This window comes from Plectropomus leopardus, chromosome 14 (assembly GCF_008729295.1).
Source record: "Plectropomus leopardus isolate mb chromosome 14, YSFRI_Pleo_2.0, whole genome shotgun sequence".
NCBI lineage: Eukaryota > Metazoa > Chordata > Actinopteri > Perciformes > Serranidae > Plectropomus > Plectropomus leopardus.
In genome coordinates, this window is record NC_056476.1 from 12,176,932 (window position 1) to 12,192,932 (window position 16,001).

At 42.8% G+C, this 16,001-nt stretch overlaps 1 protein-coding gene across 1 annotated transcript in view; it reads left to right on the forward strand.

Moving 5' to 3' along the window:
- cdin1 (CDAN1 interacting nuclease 1) overlaps positions 1 to 8,824 on the forward strand; it is a 63,681-nt gene extending 54,857 nt beyond the window's left edge. The window contains exon 12 of the mRNA XM_042500943.1: positions 7,177 to 8,824. Coding sequence (XP_042356877.1) covers positions 7,177 to 7,333 — 157 coding nt within the window. The 3' untranslated portion in view covers positions 7,334 to 8,824. The remainder of the gene's footprint in view (positions 1 to 7,176) is intronic.
- The last annotated feature ends 7,177 nt before the right edge of the window (positions 8,825 to 16,001 follow it).

Below are 16,001 nucleotides of genomic sequence, written 5' to 3' on the forward strand. Positions count from 1 at the left end.
CTGTGTGGGGCAAGGAGCAGCAGCAGACACAAAATGGCCGTCCCTCTGCCTGCCTTTGACTGCGTTTCCCTAGAGACAGGTGGCAATTATCGGCCAGGGCTGCTGGGAGTTCACAATAACAGGTTAAAGGAGCATGTATCCCCTTGACGCTGTGGTCCTCTCTGTCTGCACAGGCTCTCAGCCTGCCACCACAGGGAGCTTCCTGTCTCCAAGCAGAACTTGCAGACATGGGGACTCATCAAAGGCCAAAGGGAGTCTCTGGACGGATCTTCAAATTAGCGCTGCGGCCAGTGTTTGGCTTTGGAGACTAATAAGCCTTATCTGAGCACAGAAGAAGCCTCTGAGACATTTTTTCTTTCCACATCAGATATAATGGTCATCTCAGTCCTGTGCAGCATGCATTTGTATTTACACACTGCAGACTCACAGATTATTGCCGACTCATGATTTCAGTCCACTGCTTGCATAGGAGATACCATTTGAAGCCATTGCAATAATAGGATTTAATAATATCAGCATCAAGTGTTAATGAATACCCACTCAGTGTGCCATAACTGGAGAGATCAAGCCATTTTCATGATGTAGAGGGCCATTATGGAGGATGGGGAGTCGATATCTTAGAAAAGATCAGGTGAGCTCTGACTGACTGAATGTTAACCCTTACACAGCCAGAGAATAACAGAGACAGAACAATCTTATTATTACATTTACATTATAAGGGATGACTTTAAATGTCAGACTGTTTCTAAATGAGGACTGATGCAGAGAAAGTTGTTCCATAACTCTATTAATATGGTTTGCTGGTGTCATCACAGAGCTGTCGTCGGCAGGGTTGTTTTGTCGTGCGCATTGTCCTCGATGCTGTTTGGACTGACTTCTGAACACTAAACAGACAGAGCCGAAGCCAGACCACACCTTGTTTGGTTTCGCTCCACATCCAAAGCAGACCAGAGTGTGTCAAAGCGCGTTGGACCGTGACGGCGTAGATCTTAGAGGGGACCAGCACACATTACACACACAACGCACACTTGTCCCTCAGATATGTATCGCTAATGTGGTCGGCGACATGCTCAGTTAAGGGACTTAACGAGTTCCAAACACTGATTAAGGCTCCTCCCTTTGGCTGGAGGATGGTTTGGGAAGCATGATATTGTACAAACGGATCCTAACCAGGACCAAATGGCCTTGTGAGGTGGCGCACGCTCTGTGTCCTGCTATTGTGCTAAAGAAATAAGGCTGATGCTTATTAGCTCATTTACACAGTCATGTGTTAGCCAGGTTAGCAATCAGCTGCTTGATAAAGACTCTGTCAGGTTGTGTGTGTGTGTGTAAGGTGATAAGATTTGGGTTAATGTGAGAAGGTGGCTGAGTTGATAGGAGGTCATGAGGGAGACTGAGGTCAGAGAAAGTGATAATTCGTTACTTGGAGATAAAGACTGCAGAGTCCCAATGTTGGGGTAGCTTAACAGTGTTAGAAGTTAATTATAGTTATCTCACGAAATGATAAATTAGTTAACTTGAGTGCAAAGCTTAGATTAACTGGTATTATTAAAATGTTTAATATAGTTTATCTTTTCCACAAATTTGCATACTTTGATATGATAACCACAAAGTTAACAGCCATCACAGTTGTCTAAATGTTTGGTATCCCTCTTTAGAGCACCTAAAACAAATGTAATGTTGTAAGTTGACACATCTGAAAAATGTCTGTAATGAAAATAATCCATAGAGAAAACTGTACTATGTCATTATTTGATACTAGATCACTGGCTGATCTTCCTATGAGAAATGTATGCATTTTTTGACATTCAAAAAAAATTCTGACTTTTTTTATGACATATGACACTATACCGTGAGATTTTTTTTAGTGAAATAATAACACTTTACAAATGTTATAACAATCAACAGTGATATAGCCAACATAACACTCATTTCACATTTCAGTTTTCCACTTTTTGATACATCTGAAAGCAATGAATTAACAAGACACGCACAGGGCTGAAATTACACAGTGGCTTTTAGAGGAGTCTTTTCTGTTGCACACCACTACAACAACATGTCACATGCATAAAGTGTGCATCAGTGTGCGTTCAATAACGAAACAGATTCTACTAATACCACTGTAAGCAGTTAACACCACCAGCAACATTTCCTCTCTCTCTGTCCCTTCTGTCAGATGATGAGTTCAGGTAACTATGTAAATGTAGGAATTTGACTGCAGCACTGCTTTACGCACAGATGGCTTCAGCAGGGAGAGACACCGAAGTTAAATGATGGAGACAGATGTACACATTTACATTCTGACACATATTACTTCTATTTTTATTACTCCAGGAACCTTTATGTGAAGAAAACATATAATCAATAACACAAAAGTGAACAGTTTTTAGAGCTCCCCCTAAACGTCTCAAGGGAGGCTTTCAGGGGATCCGAGCTCCTATTAGCTTGTCCGTAATCAGACCCATGCATACACACTTCCCTGTAATACATCCATGATACACACAGACTCACACTCGCTGGATACGCTCGTCGGCCAGCAAGGTGAGGAGTCTTTCAATGTCTTCTGAAATCATCAATAGCTGTCTCCCAAATGCTACATCATAGATACCAAGGCATAAAGGAAAAGAGGTCTTTATATTTTAATATTATTTTATATTATTTGTGAGTTTGGATGATATTATCCCTGATGTTACATTTTGCATGGCTACCACCTCCTCATGCAAACATTAGAGGCAGTTATACTGTTTCTGAGCTAAAGGTGCCGTTGACTAATTTTGTGGCGGGTCAGAGAGCTGGGGGCACGTCCTGCCACGAGGTTACAGTGGTTGCTATGGTTACCAGATAAGCCACAGGGATCCTCTATTCTGTGGTCTGGTGTCTCGCATCAGTGAGCGTAAATTATCTCCTAGTGCACCACACAACACACTGACTCGACCTGACCTCCCACACCCTTCATACTCACACATTACACACCTCGATGTTAAACCTAACACTACACTACACAAACACACATACACGAAAAACTCTCCCTCTACCTCCAACAGTGATAAAGACAAGCCACATCCGCGCCACGTTCCATTTCCATACCCCATCGACAGAAAACATAAAAATGTCGGGGAGAATTACACCTGGCGGAAGATGTTTTATTTTTTATTGCCCTCTATTCCACCTTAATTACGATGCTTGTGTAGGCTTGGGCGACTCATTTAACATAAGATTCTGCACTACCGCTGCCTTGTGTTTTTGTGTGACACACCTGAGCAGAATTGAACTTTTTCCTTATGCACAAAGTGGGCGGCTATGAGAAAAAAAGAAGGTAGTCTATTCTTAGCTCTGGTCATGTTAATAACTTGTCTGTGGGAGGTTAACTCTTCCATTCAACTCCTGTTATTTATGGGCAGGAGGATGTATAGTTTGTAGCAGGGGATTATTTTCCTCTCTGTTCATGGACGCCCCTCCGGGCAGAGCCAGCCTTTAAATATCCTATTTGTGTGCATGGAAGCTTGTGTTATCAGGGCGTCTTCATCATAAGGCTGGCTGACTGGCGACAAACAGCTATAGTGAAACCATTAAAATGCACACGCTGGATGTACAGTGATCAGCTGCAGGGCTGTATCACCTAGCATGCAGGCCTATGGGTCACTGCACCCCCCTCTAAAACTCCACAAACACATCACACACCCATTATCTGACCCTGTAAATAACCTCCTATAGGCAGCTGTCTATAACACGGACTGACCATGAAAGAACAGGCCATTAGTCACTAATACACACATTTTATCTTTGTCTTTTGCTATGTACATAGTCCTTCTGTCTCCCACACAGAGACATTTATTCCACTCTACCTCTCACCTCAATCACTCTCAAAGCTTTCTGTCTTAAAAGAAGTTGAGCAGGTTCCATACCTGCATTTCAGGGAGCAGAGAAAAGACTAATGTTTGGCAGTGCTTTAGCAGGCCTACCTTGTGACCTGATGTATGGATGCTGAAAACAAAGAGGTCTTTGTGGGGAAACCTCAGAGACAGAGAGTTCATGTTCAGGTAGGGGCTTACGCTGTCTAAATCACTGCTGGGGCGTTTTGTTTGAAATGGGTCTGCGCAGTATGTAAAGCGAAGTGACGGTGTTTTAAAGTTGGGCGTAAATTCATCTTGATTTTATTGATAATTCGTCATGTCGCGTAATGCGTTTTGGCAGACGTGCTCGGCCCCCAGTTTTTAGTAAAGCCTTTTCTCACCGAATGTGGCAGATCAAATTAGCCTTGATCTGTTTGTTCGGTAGAAACGTTTTTTTTCAGAGTGGGGGCAAGCTGTGTGACCTCCAGCAACCTCTGAAAATGAGAAGGGCATAAATAAAATCAAGAAAGCGAGTTTGCACATTCTTTGAAGGGTGCAGTTTGTATTTTACTGTATTTTTTATTAGATTTGCAGTTCATATTTTTACTGCTGCTCTGTGCATGTAAGAATTTTGCATATAGAGATTTAATTCAGTTTGGCTCTGTGTGAGGCTTGGCTGTATAACTGTGCGTGTGCGTGTGCATGTGTGTGCAGGCAGACACTAATAACACTCCCTCTCCTCCATTCGAGGGTTTTTTTTTTTGTTCCTGAGTGCCTTGCTCTCATTAAGCCTCCGTAGTAAGCTGCTTGGCACCTGCTTTAAATGCGACCACCACCCGCTCATTAACACTAACGAAAGTGTGGCTGGCAGCCGCAATCCACGCCCAGGCTCGTCAAGTGGCCCCCTCGCCGAAATTAGCTACGTTTCACAAACAATTTCACCAACTCGTTACATAGTTAGGTGTTTATTGGAAGATGGCTGACTTGGAGGTGGTGTGTGTAATAAGCACACGGTAGGTTAAGATGAGCCAGCCCACATAATAAACCATAATTTGCCTACAAATTCAAACTGAAGTCACTTCCTCAGAAACTTCAAAAGGAACGCTAAAGTATATTTATAATTGCTTTTTATATTGTCTGGATGCTGCTTGGAACTTTTTCTTCTCATACTGTAGCCACCAGGCTCAGTCTTGGCCCCCTGACCGCTCCCTTCCCCCTCAGTGTTATTGTTTGTATTCCCAGTCTCAGGTTTTTACCTCCCTGTGGTATTGACTCGTATTCATTCTGAGTAGGATTCAAAGTCCATTTATTTTCTTTACGGTATGGAAAGGCCTTGGTGACATGGCTCCCCTGTGTTTATAATTTTGCTTGTTTCAATTTGTGCTCGGCCTCCCCTGACAGACCCGGGACATGATGTATCGTACACCGCTGCCTTATCTGTTGATGTACAGTTTTAACCTTTCCAGAAGGTTGCCTCTCTCAGCTCGGCGCAGACCGGTCTCCCTCTTTCTCCCTCTTTTCAGCCTCGCCTCCCCAATCCAGAGCACAGGAAATACATACAGCACGGCGGGCAGAATAAAAAGAAGAGCATAACCCCTTTTCCAAAGTCATCTAATGTAAATGTTTAGGTTTTGTTTCCATAACATTTCCATATTAAGAGTTGGCAACCATGTGGAGCAGGCGGGACCGTGGAAACGATGAGAGTTTTTTGGGGGGCTTGAGCTCTGCGCTGCACTGAGAGGCTGAGCTATGTGTGTGACATTGTGGTGAACTTTCGGTGTGCATCTGTGGGCTTTCTCCAGGGCTGTTAGCTTTGGCCTGTTTGCTCATAGATACAGCACCGTAAATCACACACTGTAAAATGTAGAATCCGGGGATGGGGTGCAGAAGCATGTACTGCTGCAAGGGCCTCTTGGAGGGGAGGGGTGCGTGTGTAGTCACATATTTTTTTCGGTGCATGTGTCTCCGTACAGGTTCTGTATGTAGAACATGCACCGCCTCAAGGCTCAGTCAACAGTGCACATACATAGCTGGCGATGTCACGACAACTGATTCTATGACTTTATAATTTATGTGGTTGTCGAATTTGTACAGGTCAAACATCGTGAGCTCATAAATTCTAATCACACAAAAGACTAAAGATTCACGTAATTATGATTAGAATAACACCATAAGGTGTCTAAGTGAATTTTTTAATCTGAAATGATTGATCACAGGTTCAAGGTTTTACATACTTTACCTTGGAGCTGAACTTGTGTTGCTCTCTGTGGCCCTTTGGCTAGCTTCCTGTCTGGGTCTCTAGAGGCCCCTGCAACATTGTTAACTGTCTGAGGATAGAGTGTCTGGGACCGGAGCACTGTCAGCCCCCTGAATCAGGTCTTGCATGTGGGGGCTGAAGGTGCTCTCCGTTCAGAGTTCAACTGTGACATGTCTTTATGCATGGCAGCTAATGTTCAAAGAATAGGCATGATCTATATGAGGCAGAGAGGGGCCAGCGGTGGCTCTTTGGGGCATAATAAATAGCTTGAAAGATGATTTATTGCCTTTTGTGAGGAGGAGTAGTGAAATAACGTCGCACATTCCCGGCGAAGAGCTCTTCCATTTTAATTGTTTCTGCACCTTTCAGCAGACCTTCAGGTGTACAGTAGCTACAGTGTCTAGAAGACACAATAGCAGTAAAATGATGAGAAGGAGAGAACAAAAGATCTCATATTTAAATAGTCTGAACTTGACTTCTCAGTTGCCTGGCAAGTCATTATTTATAGCTTTTAAGAACTGCAGCTCTCGCCAACTGAGGCAAAGTTGCTTTGGCTTTCAAAGTGAATGAAACAGCTGGACACTGTTGGATTGGCTAACGTTAGCCACCAGATGCAGTGTGTTTAAGTCTCAGACTTTGTGTTGAACTCTGTGTGCTCTGCTATGTGCCAAAGGCTTCCGATGACAGGATCCGGAGGCCTTGGTGTGTGTAGAGCTTTGTTATTTCTCAGATTATTGTTATTTCGCCGCCATTGTAATGTGATCAAGTGTGTATCACCCTGTCAGAGAGATCTTAATCTCCCTGGCGGCTTTTTCGTTTGATTCAGTGCAAGTTTCCTGGATGGTGATCAAAGGAAAATACCTAAGCGACCTCATCTCTCATATATCAATCTTGCTTGTGTCCCATCTTTTCTGTCTCTCCGCTACTTTTTTGTTTTCCCTTCCAAATCCAAAGCCAACAGCCGTGAGCATTTTGCAGATATGAATTTAAAAGTAACTAATTCACAGCTACCTCAGAACTCTCAGACATGACAGCGATGATGAACTAACAAAAGACAGGCTTTGTTTCTTTTGTTTTGCACCGCAGGTTTGGTCCAGGCCTTGTGATCTACTGGTACGGTTTCATAGGAGAGCTGGACTGCCAGAGAGACAGAGGTATCCTGCTCAAAGACTGCTTCCCTACAGACATTGTCACCCTGTGCCACGCCACCCAGCAGGACCGACCACCTCAAGAGCCAGAATAAACACAAAGACTGACAAAAAAACTTGAGATGGAAGGAAAGAAAGAGGAGGACAAGGAGGCGGGAAGTGTAGGAACTGGGGTGGATACCTAGATCCGGAAGCAATTTGGCTTTCCTGCAGTGTGAGACGACTGGCGAAAAAAATCTGCCCTGAACTCCGCCTGACCCTTTGTCTCTGTCTGTCTCTCCCTTCCTCTCTTTCACTGCCCCAAAGCTACCACATGTAAATACACACCGTCGTTCTGTATATCTGACAGCACAGGGTCAGATTCATACCTGTGTGTGAAAACACCATCTTGGAGGCTTTCCTGGTCGTGGTCAGCTCCTGGCCCCTGGATGGCCTCTCGCAGCGGACAGCCAGGGTGAGAGCCAGGGCCTGAGCAGGACATAAGGCCCTTCCTTATCACACCCAAAGCCCTGGCCTTTGTCACTCCTTCCTCCTCCACTCTATAGGCAGATAAGAGAGGTGCGGTCCGGGGGCTGGGTGGACGCCTGTCTCTCACCTGCGTCACTCGGTGCCCTCTCAGTCACTCTCCAAGGGGGTAAACAGGATTGTTTCTGATTAAAGATGGCCTCACTGTGACCTTTTTCACTTCACTTTATAAAATCTATTGGGGATTTTTTTTTGTTGTTTGGCACAATGGGTTGAAGCACAGGTTCACACTGCAACTCAGTTTCATCACAGAATTATCCACATTTTTTGTGAATTATGTTAATTAACTCTAATTAATTTCTCCACATTTTGGGTACACTTCCTCACACAGCTTCCAATAATCTCAAAAACCACTGATTCTGATGACAATACATAATGGCCGTTCCTGTTTTTCTCCTAGGTGTTGAATACAGGTATGGTTAAAGGTCCAGTCTGTAGGATTTAGGGGCATCTATTGGCAAAAATTAATATAGTAATATTCATTTTCAGTAGTTTATAATCACCCAAAACTAAGAATTGTTGTGTTTTTGTTACCTAAGAATAAATAATTGTTTATATCTATATGCAGCAGGTCTTCTTCCACAGAGTCCACCATATTGTTTCTACAGAACCCCAAACGGACAAACCAAACACTGGCTTCAAATAGGGCCTATTCATGTTTTGGTGTCTGGAAAATTTTCACCTCTGCAACCTCACCGTAAGATGATACTTAATCCTACACACTGGTGATTGATCAACAAAAGAAATTGGTGGTGGTTAACTTTCCATACATTTTTTGTTTTTTTATCAACTGATTAATCAAGTCACAGCTTTGAACATCGTTTGCAAGGTTATTGACTAGCGTCAGTACTAGTCTGTACTGAAAATCTATCACATGAGCTTTGTTAGTTAAGATTTGCTAACACCAGCTAACAAGCCTAACAGCCCTCAATTTCAGTATTTCCCATTCAAGGAATGACAGCATCTGTTGAGCCAGAGAGCTGAGGCCACAGTCTAATAAAATGCAAATTAATTTGTGAGAGTGCACTGTACGATTTTTAAAAAATTGGCCCTTTTTACGTTCTGTTCCACATTTTTTGTTGTGATAAAAAAGGAAATTTCTACAGTACAGTGCCGATTTTGTATGTTTATTATGAATAAATAAGTTTTGATAAGTGATTTTGGATATGTTCTTATCATAAATATTAACAGCACAACCTTAATATGTTTATTATAACTTAAGCTGTGTTAGTGCCTATGGTTCATACAGTAAAAACACCTGATTTCTGCATAAAGGTGTGTGACTATCCAGCAGTTGTCTGTTTCTCTTCTTTACAGCCTCAGTACCTTTTATGAGCAGATACCGATGGAAGAAACACAGCCGGGCTCGGGGAACCAGAAGTGAACATAAAGTTGAGTGATGCTTTTAGAGGCAGATATGCACTGCCTATAGGGGGTCCCTGTCCTGTCCTCTTCTTTATGGCACACAAAACGATAAGAGGAAAGAAAGTGAAAGGCTGAAGAACCTGCCACCACCTCAGACAATGCATCTTATAATAAGAGCATTGTTCCCCCAAAGTGCTGCCGCATTGAAACCGAGTAAACAAGTTAATTTGTTTCTTGATATCAGCCCTCCTGCAGTGAAATGTTCTTGTCGTTACTACAGTGACCAACTCCAGTTCTGTTACCGAGGAGAACTCTCCCCGTATAGAATAAAAATAAGCGTTTCTATGTTTGTTCTGCACAGTCATGCGCCGCATACGCAGTTAGAGAGATATGGTATGTGGGGGTTAAATACCACTAAAGTGTTGCTTGATTTGTTACCCTTAAACCTCTAACCCTCAGCCGGCTCCCATCTAGGCCTTGATCCCTCCATGAGGAGGCCAGTGGGTCACCATGGGGTCGCCAGGCGGCCATGGCTTCCTCTGTCGGGCCCCCCCCTCCCTCCATGTGGTACAAAACAACTGTCCCCATGTGTCCAGTTAAACTCGGCCCTATTGCCTGGCCATGGAATGCTTAGACATCAGTTTATGGCTCCTGTTGGACACAAAAACAGAGCTATTTTACTCAGGGAGGGAAAATTCTCTATTGAGTAAGAACAGAAAAAAATGGAAAACAGCAGATTCAGTTCCTCTCAAGTTTCAAGCCTTCCTGCCATTGTTTTCCAAGATGGCTGTCGCACAAAAGAGGAGCCAGGGTCAACCTCTATAAATTAGGTTCTGCACACAATGCAAACTAAATACAGCTTTTTTAAAATTGACTTCAAAGGCGACGGCCGACAACAGCATCAGCTGACAGTATTTCCATGATGTGAGTGCAAATATAGAAAAAAATGATTTTTTTTAAGAGCCAGCCATCTTTATTTTGTGTTTTCCTTGCCCTTGTCTCCCGCCTCTTTTTAGATTCATTGTTCTTGTCACAACAATGGGGCACTCGAGTGCTCTCCAAATAAGGCCAGTTTGGAGAGGTCGTTTCCTGGGGCCAAGAACACCAGTGTTGTGGAGAAATGTGATCCTCAAAAGGCATCCAGTAACAACAAGACTCAACATACAGTATTTTCTTCATTTTAGAAAAAAATAAGAGAAGAGTTGAAGAAGAAGAGTTGCAGTAATTTATAACAATTTCAGATAATCAATTTAGTGTGAAGGAGAAAAAACTGAAGTCATATTATTAATCATGTTTTTCCTGTTGCCAAAAGTCTACATGCACAACGATTTAGTTACACATTTTATCCTGTATTGTAATATTGGTTACAATTCTTAAATCTGTGAGTCCCATGTGTCAGATTAGTTTGATGCAGTTCACAGCATTCGCTCTGTCTGGCCTCGGCCTGCAGGCTATTGGAAGTCCACTATCCACTCAGATGTACATCTTGGCCCAATCTCTTCCAGATCCTGCTGTTTTATGCCTCTTCAGCCAAGCTGCTAGATCGACCGCTGAGACGCAAGGAATGAGAAAGAAGGACGGAACCAGAGACAGACTGAAGGGTAGGTTCTATCCCTCCAGCAGACCACCAAACGGACTTCCTCCACGCTCCTGCGTTATTTATGTGGAGAGAGCTCTGGCCTGTTTCTGCCCCAGGCAGCGTAGTGCTTTTAGTAAGGATCCTCTCAGCCTCCCTCAGCCAGCAAGACATCACAGGGTGGAAATAAATAAAAGTTCTCCTGGAAGAGTCAGAGCAGCCAGTTTGAAATTAAAAAAAGGATTTTTTTCTTTAAAGAGGGCTTGAATAACAGCACTGGGAAAAAAGCAGCCTCTCTGCCCCGAGCTGAGGCAGATACGAAGAGATTTCATTTTTATTTTTAGGACACTCTGCCTGCTAATCAGAGGCGGTTATTTAAAAACAACAATGGATCATGAGAAAAATGGTCTGGGGGATTTTAAATGGCAAAGCAGTGGATGTTTGATTGACAGGATGGAGGGCAGATGGTATGTTTGAGGAAAACTATGACACATTAATCCACTCTGAGGGGTGGGGGGGCTACTTTAGTTTAGTGATGTATGAGTCACTGGGAGTGCGGGACAAGTGGAGACACAGCCGAGAGCTTCGAAAAACGGAAAATTCAGGGCTCTGAACACTCCTGACACTGATGTGACATGGGATCACATGCACCCAGGGCCTGGCCAGTGAAATATCCCATTTCTGACAGCTTTAAATGAGCAACTCTAGTCACTTCCTGTTAAAAGGAACAGCTTGGCAGTGGAAACCTAAATATCTCAGATGGTATACAGTGTTAAACACTAAGGTGTTGACTAGGCGTCCTGCTAATTGAGGTATTCCATTTAGAGCCAAGCTCTCATTTGTAAAAACAGTGGGGCTCGCAGTGTAACCCAGGCCTTCAAATAAATCCAGGAAGCATATTTGGAGTTCCTTCCAGTGAGACCTGATACACCACGTGTCTGCGGCCTGTGACGCTGCTGCGTTTAGCCAAGATGTCATACATCAGCCACATTTTACAGCAGCTATTTTCGTAAGCTTTGATTTGTCGCCATTGTTTTAACGTGTATTGTCATGGATAAAAAGGAGGAGGTGGATACCACAGAGGGGGAAAAAAGGGTCTGTCAGGGAAATGGAGGGAGCGTGCATTTGTGGTTGGAACCACAGGGGTGACAGCCTGCGCCGAGGCTGCCTGCTCCAGCATTGGCCACCGGAAAGGTCAGCCCCCTCTGCGAGTGGCATTTGGACTGTGACAGAAGTGACCCAGAAACTGTGTCATCTCCTGTTCTCAGTGAGGGGTCCAGAGGAGGACGAGTAACATCCACAGGTACAGGTACAGGCCAGCGTGGGGAGGGGAGGCGGGGAGGAGAACAGCAGGGTAGAGGAGAGGTAGAGGAGGAAGAGAAGGCAGAGTGACATTCTAAAAGATGAGAGCCGTGCGTTTGGAAAATATGACTGTGGAGGTAGTCGGTGGGGGGGAGAAGGTTAGTTGCAAGAGTCTGCAGACGAAATGTGATTGAGTCAAAACAAACCCCGGCTCACCCTTTCCCTCGTCCTCTATTTGAGAGCGCGATTGCCTGATGAGAGCTGTCGCAAGCTTGTTATTATGAAATAAGTGCACTTAGGAGGAGGTGGGGCTACTGTACACAGGCGGCGGTGACCATGGAGACGAGCATAGCTATTATGGGATGCACCCTATGGTGATGCAGAAGTGCACAACTCTATTACTTGAGTCAGAGTATAAATAATCCTGGTCAGGTATTACTACAATACAAGTGAATGTTGCTGATTTAAATTATTACTTGACTTAAAGTACTAGAGTACTTCCTTATTAAAACACTTAAATATTCAAAGCACTTTTAGAAAAAAATCTCAATGCATTGTTGTATATTTTCTAGGTCTGCAAGTAACGATTATTTTGATAATTGATTAATCGGTCGATTTTTTTTTCAATTAATTGGATTTCAAAAAATGAAAATTATAATAAAATAAGCAGATTTTTCCCCCATCACTTTGTTCAAAAACATATTCTCATTGACAGCAGTACTAAAAGTGCAGTGCATAAACAGGCTTTTGCTTGAACATCCCTGAGCTGTCAAAATAATATTAAATTTTAAATAATAACTACAAAATCAAATATGAAACAATTCAAAAACCAAATGTTGACAGCTTTTACAACATACCATTACGTTTTCTTCCTTTAAAACTGAACATGCGTGTTTTTTTGTTTGTTTGTTTTTTGTGGAGACTGACCTGCTGTTGAGCTCTCCTCCTCCTCACTTTGTCTGTCCTTTTAGATGCTGCATCACAACCGTCGTGCTCGCGTGCAATGCCGTGGCATCCGAACTCACTATAATACATCCATGGTGTCTTTTGCATATTTTGCAGCTAACACACTTCCTTGTTTTGCATGATGTGAAGTGCTCCCAAACCTTTGAAGTTTTCGTACGAAACGTCATGCCTCCGCCATGCCTCTTCAAAACATCGGCCTTTCCGTCTGTATGTGACGTAAACACTCACGTGACACAGCGACTGACAAAATAATGGCGCAACACAAGGAATCGATAATTATATTCGCTGCCAACACATTTGATGATCGATTTTATCAATTCGTTGTTGCCGCCCTAATATTTTCACAATACATGAACAGATTGCAATGACTCTCTCGTTTGCCAAACAGTTTAATTTGCTGTAAATGCAGCTTCTTAAAAAAATGATCAAATAAAATAAAATAAACAGCCTACCTTAACATCTCAGTTACACAACTGTAGTTTGGAAAAAACTTCACTAAAGTTTGTATTGATTTACAACCAAAATTAACTTTCAGCCAGTGGATAACTTTGGAGGAACATCCACCCAATTCTTTAGTCAAAAACTGAAGCTGCCAGTGCAAACAATTTGTCGTGGATTTATGGACTTTTGCATTTAAGAAAATAAATAAAAATCATCTGCTGACTTCAAGGCAAATGTAATAAGTAACAAGAGCCTTCATAGAAATGTAGTTGATTCAAAGTAAGATGTTTCCAAAGAAAATAATTCAAGTAAAGAAGAGATACTCAAAAATTGTACTAAAGTACAGTACTTAAGTAAATCTACTTTGTTACTGTCCACCACAATAAATCCTTGCTCCAAATCCTGATGCACAGATGAGACTTCATTGTGTATAGCTTAATTTTGGAAGTATTTGAAAGAGCAGATGTGATTGGTTATTTTATTCAATTGTTGCCACTGGCAACATAATATTTTTGTGCAGGGAAATTGTGAAGGGCAGGGGTGGAAGCAGACATTTCGTCAAAAGAGTCAAGAAAAAGAAGGAAGCAGAGAGAGGAAGACTAAACATTTTTTTCTTTTTTGTATTACTTTCAGTGGTGGATGAAGTACCCGAAAGCAATGCTTGAATAAAAGTACAGACATTTTACCAGAAAATGACTCTGGTAGAGGCTAAACTCTTAGAATAATACTAAGTCAAAGTCTTAAAATATTTGATCTTTACATGTCTAGTTAAGTATCAAAAACCTCCTCCCTTCCTTAGTTCCTTCATATGTTGTCATAAGTAACTAAGATGCTTAGGAGAAATGTAATGAAGTATACATTTTATTTAGAAAATGTGGTGGAGTAAAAGTGAAAGTCAGCAGAAATATAAAAACTCTAGATGCTCCCAAAAATACTGAAGTACTGCATTGAAGTATTGTTACTGTGTAACAGAACACCACAGGGTGCTTTATGAGTATTTTGTTGGGCCTTCACTGTGCTGAGCAATTAACTGTTAGGCTGAAAGCACGGTGCCAGCTCCAGAGCTCCTCTGCTCAAGAAATGTGGTCCATTTATCACTTTTACAACTCATTTTCACCCCCAAAACACTCCTCTCATGGGCTGGATACAACCTGGCTGCTGCCATGTCCTTGAGTTCCTGGTGACAGGTAAATATACACTTCCATCCAAACACATGTCCCACATCGTCTATATATGACTTATGGGAGGTCAGTCTGCGAGGGATCGATGTTGCAGTTCATTTTTAGAGGCTTGATGATGTCATGTTGCGGTGCGCTGTGGGTTATGGGTGCATGAACCTGTTGCTGCGAGAAAGCACAACTTGTCTTCAGAGGAGTGGATGAGGCAACACGTGTGCGGCGGTGAGTTTTCACTTTTAAGGAGGAACTTGAATGAATGTTGCACACTGTAACTCCAGCACGTCACTCCACTGACAACATCCCAGTCCCACAGGGATCATCGGCAGGTCACACAAGAGGGAGAAATGAATGGAGCGATGTGATGTTGTCATTCAAATGCAATGGATCACTTGAACTCCATTGCCCTGTTGTAATGACCCTGTGTAAGGGCCTGTAATGTGGTTTTCCCATTGGGTTTGAGAGAAACCCTATGCCAGGCCATTCAGGTGTGCAATAAAGTGCTTTTCACTTTCTGAGGACTTCCTGTCTCCAGTGGCGTTCTCCATTAACTCCTCACAGACAGACAAGAGCCTTTCTATTGGCCCAGACGCTCTTTATCGCAGCAGTTATTCCCCCCAGGTACGGCACTACCTGGCCTGCAGATAAGATAGGAAACCGGCTGCCTGTCATTATTGGCAGATGAAGGCTATCTGAATATTGACAACAGTTTACACTCCTTGTTGAGAAACAAAGTTGGACTTGTGAGACGGTGGCACACAGGGCTTTTATTGTGTAGGGGAGATATGAAAACCCAGGTTCCCTGTGGTCACACACCCAAATAGCCTTATGTCACAGCCTGAACCCCCTCCTCCTCCTCCTCCTCCCTCCTCCTCCTCCTCCTCCTGCTCCTCTTCAGTTGGCTACTATTTATTCCCACCAGCTGTAGTGATGTGCTAAAAAAGTTCTTGACACCAGCTATTGCTTTTCATCACTGCAGCTTCCGACTGCTAACAGGGAGCATGCTAGCTTTTCCTGCTTCTCTCACAGGCTGGAGGAAATCCTCACATTTAACATAGAAACACATCAGGTTATAACAGAGAAATTGTTAGATGTAGAAAATGTATTTTTTATGAATCCTCACATAAGGTATTGTTATTAAAAACACCGAAAATGCCAAAATAAAGGGACAGACTGACACAAAAAATTAAAGAAGAAAAAAAAGAGAGAGAAAGAAAATGCGATGCCGCATCTCCGTTTCTTCCAACTGCGACCTGGATGCGTTTACATTCTTTCACAGTTTGTTTTGTAACCCGAAGAGAAATTCAGTTCCACGATTTTTGCGCATCTTGAACGTTTCATTCGTGTATTTTTGCACTTTTGATTTCTGTAAGTTGTGTCTACAAAATGACATGATATTAGTTTCTGCCAAAA